This window comes from Xyrauchen texanus, chromosome 5, assembly GCF_025860055.1.
Source record: "Xyrauchen texanus isolate HMW12.3.18 chromosome 5, RBS_HiC_50CHRs, whole genome shotgun sequence".
NCBI lineage: Eukaryota > Metazoa > Chordata > Actinopteri > Cypriniformes > Catostomidae > Xyrauchen > Xyrauchen texanus.
The window spans coordinates 44,880,746-44,890,517 of NC_068280.1; the positions used below are offsets into that span (position 1 = coordinate 44,880,746).

The 9,772-nt window shown below is 38.5% G+C and overlaps 1 protein-coding gene across 1 annotated transcript; it reads left to right on the forward strand.

Moving 5' to 3' along the window:
- The first annotated feature begins 262 nt into the window (after positions 1 to 262).
- zgc:136472 (uncharacterized protein LOC678514 homolog) lies at positions 263 to 9,433 on the forward strand. The gene is made up of 11 exons (XM_052127626.1): positions 263 to 428; positions 858 to 1,064; positions 1,189 to 1,322; positions 5,029 to 5,166; positions 5,378 to 5,485; positions 5,603 to 5,728; positions 5,823 to 6,020; positions 8,078 to 8,198; positions 8,451 to 8,632; positions 9,188 to 9,277; positions 9,371 to 9,433. The coding sequence occupies exons 1-11, from the start codon at positions 263 to 265 to the stop codon at positions 9,431 to 9,433; spliced, it is 1,533 nt and encodes a 510-aa protein (XP_051983586.1).
- Positions 9,434 to 9,772: the final 339 nt, after the last annotated feature.

Genomic DNA, 9,772 nt, shown 5'->3' on the forward strand with positions numbered 1-9,772 from the left:
ACTTAAAATATCAGAACTTGCTCAAGTGAATATAAATCTATTATTCTCGAAGACTCGCCCTTAGACTTTGTCTTTGTTACAACTAGCGTATTAAGATTTCTATCTATCTCTTTTCCTATTGGCTATAAGCTCCTTTACCAAAGTGCACACTGATATCACTCACTTCTAAGATTACTCAACATAGACACACTCACCATTTAATGTAGAGCTTTCACACAATCAAATGTTAGTGGGTCGGTCTCGTGCAGGCTCTAAAAGCAACATGAAAGTGTACATTGGGCTGTGGCTGAGCATGTGTGTGTATTTAAGTGGAGCTCTGGTGGAGAAGGATTTGGACCCAATCCCAGAGGACCATGATGTTCTAATGCTGACAAAAAGCAATTTCAAACAAGCCCTTCAACTACACGAACAGCTATTGGTTCACTTCTGTGAGTATTAATTCTTGGGTGGGTGTTTTTATTGCAGTTCTTTCATAAGTGCAGTTAATTAAGCTTTCTTATTAAAGCATTTTAAACTCAAAACTATTGCAAAGTACCAGTACTTTTAATGTAATGCTTGGGTAAGACTTTATAATAAGGCTATATTTGTTAACATTAGTAAATGGAGTAGGTATCATGAACTAGCTATGAACACAATTTTGTATTAAACTTTGGTAGTGATAACATCCTAAAGAATCATGCATTGAAAACAGACTTGAACCAAACTAGAAGGCAAATTATTGTCAGAGTATTTGGCAGAATCGAAACTATAACAAAAGCGCTATTGTTTGCTGTTATGAAGCATTTTATGATATGTATTTGCAACCAGGTGAACCGTTGCAAATTGTTTTATATATCTTTTTCTTGTACCTGCTGTAGTTGCACCTCTCTCAAGCCAGTCTCTTGGCTCTATTCTGGATTTTAGAGAGGCCGCCAGTGCACTGAAGGAAGCAGGGTCTCTTGTGAGGCTGGGAAAATTGGATGTGAAAAAAGAAAAAGAACTTGCTGCAACACTAAATGTTTCAACAGTACCATCACTACGACTGTATCTGTCTGGAGACAAGAACAAGGCAGTGTATTGTCCTGGTAATATTGAAATATCATTCTTGCTTATGCTGACAGGAATGTAAGGCAGGTAGAAAATGGGCATGAACTCAAACACTTTTCAGGAGATTATGTCATAATGTTTAATTTGTGGCTCCACCCCTAGTTCTGAAGAGCTCCAACTCCATCCTGACATGGCTTAAAAGAAGAGAAGGACCGAGTGCTGACATTATCGGTACTATCACCAAGTTGGAAAAGTTCATAGTTGAAGATGAGCTCGTGGTCCTTGGATTATTTAAGGTGACTAGTGTTTTTAGATTGTTGACATTTTCCGTTTACTTAATTAAAATAATCTAATGCAATGCAAATCTAGAACTTGATTTCATTGCATTCTATCCGTTCACATTTTTTAAATGGTTTAAAAAACTTTTACTTAATCCATACGAGTTGGAACTACATTAATACTTTTTGTAGTGTAACGTAGCATTGATGAAACTGGGCAGGGGATTTCCATTCTCTAGCATGCTTTGCATGGGACTGGATAGCGAGAACAAATGTTGAAATTAAGTGTTATTTTATGCCTTTTGAGCCAGATGAGAATAGGAGATTTGTTAATGTTTAATGTTCTGTTATGTTGGTGCTTAAAAAGAGTCTCTGTTAGGCTTGAATTTTGGGGGTTACCCTTGTGGTGAATAATGGTGCCTTTGCTAGGTTGAGGATGCACTTTCACTCTGAAGTGATGCTTGATTTGAGTGCTGCTTAGCTCAATAAGCCATTTGCTATTAAATTGACAGTGTAACAGATTTACTGTCCTTAATCTTGGCATATATTTAGAGGTGTAGTTATGGGACAGGCAAGCCTAGCTGGGAGGGGGCCCCCCGAGGGCAGCAATTACAGTTGTTTTCTGCAACGACACTTGAAACCAATGATTGGCAATGCTTAGCAGAATAGAAAGACATTTTCAATTTTATGGATTCTCATATCTTTACTTAACATTTCTTTAGAAAAGTTTGGATTGTCATTCAGTTCTCGTCTAAATAATGCGATCTAAATCGCAATAATGCTATTAAACTCTCATTTGGTGTGCTACACATACAGAAAGAGAGAGTGGCACACATAGGAGAGAATTATTATATCATAGCTGTTTACTTTTTCTGTTGAGTTTAGATTAGCAACTTATATTATGGATTAGATCATATAATTTTCATCAAAAGAGCTTTCGAGCAAAAACATCCCTTTTTCAGGACACTGTATTTTAAAGATAATTTTGTAAAAATCCAAATAACTTTACAGATATTTATTGTAAAGGGTTTAAACAATGTTTTCCATTCTTGTTCAATGAACCATAAACATAATGAACATGCACCTCTGGAACGGTCATTAAGACACTAACAGCTCACAGACGGTGGGCAATAAAGGTCATAGTAATAAGAACTTAGGACACTAAAGAGACCTTTCTACTGACTCTGAAAAAAACACCAAAAGAAAGATGCCCAGGGTCCCTGCTTATCTGCGTGAACGTGCCTTAGGCATGCTGCATGGAGGCATGAGGACTGCAGATGTGGCCAGGGCAATAAATTGCAATGTCCGTACTGCAAGATGCCTAAGACAGCACTACAGGGAGACATGTAGGACAGATGATCATCCTTGCAGTGGAAGACCACATATAACAACACTTGCACAGGATCGGTACATACAAATATCACACCTGTGGTACAGGTACAGGATGGCAACAACAACTGCCCAAGTTACACCAGGAACAAACAATCCCTCCATCAGTGCTCAGACTGTCTGCAATAGTTTGAGAGAGGCTGGACTGAGGGCTTGTAGGCCTTTTGTAAGGCAGGTCCAACAATGTCGCCTATGGGCACAAACCCACCTTCGCTGGACCATACAGGACTGGAAAAAAGTGCTCTTCACTGATGAGTCGTGGTTTTGTCTCACCAGGGGTGATGATCGGACTCGTGTTTAACATTGAAAGAATGAGCATTACACCGAGGCCTGTACTCTGGAGCGGGATCGATTTGGAGGTGGAGGGTCCGTCATGGTCTGGGGCGGTGTGTCACAGCATCATCGGACTGAGCTTGTTGTGATTGCAGGCAATCTCAATGCTGTGTGTTACAGGGAAGACATCCTTCTCCCTCATGTGGTACCCGATGAAAGTGATAGGACGTTTCTTTTTTTGCTGAGTTAATATGTTACAAAAATAATGATTGTTAGTGAAAGATAGTAGCTTAAATGCGCCATACTTTCTTCACATCAACACCTTTTGTCGAACCTAATGAAGTTTAATTAAAAGTACTATAGTATATTAATTTTACATAATCCAACTAAATTATGTTGGCTCAATGAAACAATCTGAATGAAAAGCATTCAATAAATAATTAAGGGTAATGACTTTGTAAATCAGTTTGTTTAATATTGATAGACCGATATATCGGCCAGTCTGATTTTGCGATTATCGGCATTGGCCGATAAATATGTTCATTGGTCAAACAGAAGTGCTTGGACCTTACACTTTCTCTTCTGTCAATTCTAAAATACACCAATATATTAATACATGTTTCAAGGGTTCTTCTTTACCAAGTTATAATAAATTAGCAAAAATTGTATAAAAGAAGTGTTTGTTTCACTTCTGAAATTTTGTGTACAACTGATTTGCTGTTGTTAAATTAACAGCATTTAATTTGTCCATCGGCTATCCAGCTCTAGAAATCGGCATCGGTTATCGAAAACCCCATATTGGTCCACTATTACCACTATTGTTTTAACAATTATTTTTTCAATTAATTTCTTCAAAGTGGTTCGCAGATAAAAAACATTTTTTTTATCCCATTTACTCCCCAATTTGGAATGCCCAAATCCCACTACCTAGTAGGTCCTCATGGTGGTGTGGTTACTCACCTCAATCCGGGTGGCGGAGGACAAGTCTCAGTCAATCCACACATCTTATCATGTGGCTCATTGTGCATTATACCACAGAGACTCCCAGCACGTGGAGGCTCAAGCTACTCTCTGCAATCCACATACAACTTACCACTGCCCAATTGAGAACAAGAACAACTAATTGCAACCACAAGGTGGTTACCCCATGTGACTCTACCCACCCTAGCAACCGGGCCAATTTGGTTGCTTAGGAGACCTGGCTGGAGTCACTCAGCATGCCCTGGATTCGAACTCGGGACTCCAGGGGTGGTAGTCAGCGTCAATACTCAGCTACCCAGGCCCCCCGGTTCACAGATTAATTTGAGTAATCATTCAAAAGGTCCTTGTGAGGCACTTTGACTACATTTTCACCTGGTATTAAGATGCGTCTCTGTGTCTCACCTGACCACATTCGCTGTTTACATCTGGTTAGTTAAATGCAATCATGTGAGCACTTGCACTGGATTTGGTAGGGAGGATCTCTGTTTCATTATGATATACATCAGTCACTATGTCAGTGTGTTGCAGCATGATATTAAAGCGCAACAAATTCAGAAAAGACAAAGAAAGAGCAAAGGGGGGAAAAAAACAGCACACTATTTCTCCCAGTTGCAGGTTATTTCCTTTTAAAGCTGCTTGTAACCGGCAATGTTAAAACTCTTGTATTAGCGCAGCGGATGATTGAAAGGTGAGAGCTGGTGCTTCACTACTGATGGGACGCATACAGTACAGATTAGCAATTATACCTCAAATGTGATGTGGTCACATGCGTTTTTGACCACATTCGTACATGGTTTTGTGATCCGATCCCAAAACATTTGAGACCCCATTTAGATCTGTATTTAGCGCTGACCACAAATGCTCAGATCACCTGAAATGCATCTTAATATCAGGTGGAAACAGGGCCTTTGTTTCTTTCTTGAAGTAATACAATTTTCAGTTTAATACTGCTGTTTATCTCTGTGATTTTGTTTGTGAACGATTCTTTCACAAATGGACATTTATGTGTTTTTAAGCATTGTTGGGTTAGCCTTTATTTTGCCCCTTTTTATTGTAACTGAACTGTGTTTGGGCTTTACAGGATCTTGAGGAAGGCATGGTGAAAGTGTTTTATGAAGTAGCTGCTGACATTGTTGACCTGCCATTTGGAGTAACAGAAAGTAATGAGGTCTTCAGCAAGTATGAGATCAGCAGAGACACTGTTCTCCTCATTAGAAAGGTAAGAAAGTGGTGGTGCTCATGTAGGCATCAAGTTGGATTTAGCTTGAAACATAAATCAGTATCACTGTTTTATCCATACACGGGTACAAAAATGCCAAAAAAGTAAGTGGGGATCACATTGTGAGCAGAAGATTATTGATGTGGTTGTGCTGCCTTTTACAATTCTTCCAATCTTACTTACTTACATGTAAATAAATAATTTTCTTTAGTCTAAACCTGACAAGCATTTTGAGATGGGAAGTGGCACAGTGAAGGAAGATCTCGTTCAGTTTATCACACAGCATGAGATGGAACTTGTGACAGAGTACAATGGCATGGTAAATGTATACCTTTTAAACATATACACTTATATATTCAGTATATACATATGTCTGTGACATATAATAGATGAAAACAAATACATAAACCTCTTTCTTCTTCCTTCATCCTCCCAGACAGCATCTAAGATCCTGAACTCTGTGGTGTTGAACCATTTGCTTCTGTTTATTAATAAGGTAAAGGAAGGATTCAAAGAGATATATGAGGCTTTCGAGGCCACTGCTGAAAAACTCACAGGGAAGGTCAGTATGCATGTAAACATAAATGTTTCTAAAGTGTTCTGTCCTTGAGCTTTGGAGTAATTTTACACTGATATTAAAAGAACTTTATCAATAGGTTCTATTTGTGATGGTTGATGTAAGTGAGCCACGAAATGGGCGCATTATGGAGTATTTCCGTGTGAGGACAGAGGAGGCACCTGTGGTCCGTATGGTTAATTTATCAAACAATGTTCAATACCAGCTACCATCCGATCAGTTTGACACACACACTTTGTTAGAGTTCTGTCTGAGCTACCTGGAAGGGAAAGCTAAGGTGAGTAATACATAAGTATACAGTTTTATTTTTTAATCTTGCTATAATTTCATTAAAGCACAATTTTACTGTAGATATTCCTTATTATATATTTATTTTATGTTGGCCTTTTATTCATATATTAATTTTATAGTTACTTTTAGATTATAATTATTAAATAATATTTATTATATTTTTTATATAAAAAAAATAATCCAATAATTTTAAATATGTATATGTAGCAGAATTCATTATACTTATTTAACAATAACATATTTATTAGATTTTTTTATAATACACTGCATCTGGAAAGTATTCACAGCGCTTCACTTTTTCCACATTTTGTTATGTTACAGCCTTATTCCAAAATAAAGGATTCATTATTTTCCTCAATTCTACAAACAATACCCCATAATGAAAATGTGAAAGAAGTTTGTTTGAAATCTTTGCAAATGTATTAAAAATCACATGTACATAAGAATTCACAGACTTTGCTCAATACTTTGTTGAAGCACCTTTGGCACCAATTACAGCCTCGAATATTTTTGTGTATGATGCTACAAGCTTGGCACACCTATTTTTGGGCAGTTTCTCCCATCATTCTTTGCAGGACCTCTCAAGCTCTATCAGGTTGGATGGGGAGCATTGGTGTACGGCCATTTTCAGATCTCTCTAGAGATGTTGAATCGGGTTCAAGTCTGGGCTCTGGCTGGGCCACTCAAGGACATTCACAGAGTTGTCCCGTAGCCACTCCTTTGTTATCTTGGCTGTGTGCTTAGGGTCATTGTCCAGTTGGAGGATTAACCTTCACCCCAGTCTGAGGTCCCGAGTGCTTTGGAGCAGGTTTTCATCAAGGATGTCTCTGTACATTGCTGCATTCATCTTACCCTCCATCCTGACAAGTCTCCCAATTCCTGCCTCTGAAAAACATCCCCACAGCATGATGCTGCCACCACCATGCTTCACTGTAGGGATGGTATCGCCAGGTGATGAGCGGTGCCTGGTTACCTCCAGACATGACGCTTGCCATTCAGGCCAAAGTTCAATCTTTGTTTCATCAGACCAGAGAATTTTTTTCTCATGGTCTGAGAGTCCTTTAGGTGCTTTTTGGCAAACTCCATGTGGGCTGTCATGTGCCTTTTACTGAGGAGTGGCTTCCGTCTGGCCACTCTACCATATAGGCCTGATTGGTGGAGTGCTGCAGAGATGGTTGTTCTTCTGGAAGGTTCTCCTCTCTCCACAGAGAAACACTGGAGCTCTGTCAGAGTGATCTCCCTGACTAAGGCCCTTCTCCCAGATCGCTCAGTTTGGTTGGCGGCCAGCTCTAGGAAGAGTCCTGGTGGTTCCAAACTTCTTCCATTTACTTTCTTCCAGATGATGGAGTCCACTGTGCTCAATGGGACTTTCAATGCTGCAGAAAGTTTTCTGTACCCTTACCCAGATCTGTGCCTCGATACAATCCTGTCTCGGAGGTCTACAGACAATTCCTTGGACTTCACATGGCTTAACTCCAATCAAGTTGTAGAAACATCTCAAGGATGATCAGTGGAAACAGGATGCACACAACCTCAATTTTGAGTGTCATGGCAAAGGCTGTGAATGGGATTTTTTTTTTTCATTTTTGTTTTTTAATACATTTGCAAAGATTTCAAACAAACTTGGAGTGGTGGTGGTGTAGTGGTCTAAGCACATAACTGGTAATCTGGTTATCAGAAGGACGTTGGTTCGAGCCCCACAGCCACCACCATAGAGTCCTTGAGCAAGGCACTTAACTCCAGGTTCCTCCGGGGGGATTGTCTCTGTAATAAGGGCTCTGTAAGTCGCTTTGAATAAAAGCGTCTGCCAAATGCATAAATGTAAATGTAACTTCTTTCACATTGTCATTAGGAAAATAATAAATGTCATCAATTTTGGAATAAGGCTGTAACATAACAAAATGTGGATAAAGTGAAGCGCTGTGAATACTTTCCGGGTGCACTGTATATAATTCTTTTAATTAATTAATTATATGCATTACTATAATATAAAATGGTTAAAAAGTCAAAGCTCAAACCCTTTTTCTCATTTGTGTGTTATAGCCGAAGCTGCAGAGTGAGCCAATTCCTGAAAACTGGGATAAACAGCCAGTGAAGGAGCTGGTTGGGATGAACTTTGAACAAGTGGCCTTCAATCATAACAAAAATGTCATTATACTGTTCTGTAGGTACCTTAAATACTAGAATTGCAATATTCCAAAATGCGAGATCCATGATTCATCTTAACTCAGCAATGTTTTGTATTCTTGTGCCTGAAAACTAGATAATCAAAAACTTGTGAATGAAATGTATTTAAGCAATATAAATAATTTCTAGATGAGATCAGTGTTATACTATTTTCATTATACAAATGAAAATCTTTGCTAAAACATGACATCTATAACTGTTGTAGCCTAATATTCACCTCTGTTGATAGATGCGCCTTGGAGCAGCGAGAGCCGTGCTTTGTTTCCATTGTGGGAGGAGCTCTCAAAACACTTTAGTGAAAATGAAGATATTGTAGTTGCCAAGATTGATGTCACTGCCAATGATGTAAACATTCATCTTGGAGAAAGATATCAATCAATCAAATTATTTCCTGCAGTTTATGCAGAAAGGGTAAGACATCTCTTGATCAAGTAAATAAATTAGCTGCATCCAGATCCATCAAGAGGTGACACTATGGATGGATATCATGAGTGCATCTGTTTGCAATTAAACTGGATAGGAACACGAGGTGCAGCGCAACTATAACACATGTCTGGATGCACAAGAGAACATCACCACTCGCAGTCACTGATAAAAGCCACAATGAGCACTCATTATAACAAAAATGACTAAACTCCAGCGCTGGATCGACACTTATTATAACAAACACAAACTAAATGGAAACTCCTGGTCAAGAATAGTAGACGTTTCTTCTGCATTAGACACTTACATGATGACAGATATTTCAAAAAGTGGTAGGGACAAAATTGGCAAAGGCAAAAAGTGGTAGGGACATGTCCCACCTGCCCCACCCGTACATGATGCCTTTTTACATCTTATATTGTTTTAAAAGCATACTCAGCATGGCAAAGTTACTTTTATCCTTTGTTCTAACTAAATCAAATGTAGCTAATTCAATGACACTGATGATAAAATAATAATTCTTGTACTGTGAATATGTTGCAGGTGGTGCCATATTCTGATAAAAAGAAGTTGAAGCCTATAATTCAATTTATGAAAAAGGAGATTGAACAAGCCAAAAAGGACAGAGCCAAGGTATGATACCCTTTCTCACATGACACACTGATCTGTATTGTATTCATTATAATCATAGTATCTTACCATGTTGTGCTTGTGTATATTCTACAGGAAGAGGAAACAAGGAAGCAATATCTTAATAAACAGAAGTCTGCAGTAAAAGAGGATCTCTAATCACATGAACACTAAGTGATCGACCCAAATCAGCTCTCATTTTAACAATTTGATTTGAATTCGAAATATAATAATCTACCATGTACTTATGGGTGCTTAACCACTTTTTGAATAGAGTTCTTCTAGAGAGCTATTAGTAGCCACAACACTCTTTTTTTTAGGGAGATACCACACTTGAAATGGGATTAAACCTGTTTGGGGCACAGCCTGATCCAAATAAACAATTCATGAGATGTTATTTGTACACTTGTCAATGCTGTATGTCAGTCTGCTTTTTCATTGCACAATTTTCACACAGTAGATGCTGTTACTAGATAGAACCAAACCGCACTGCAACAC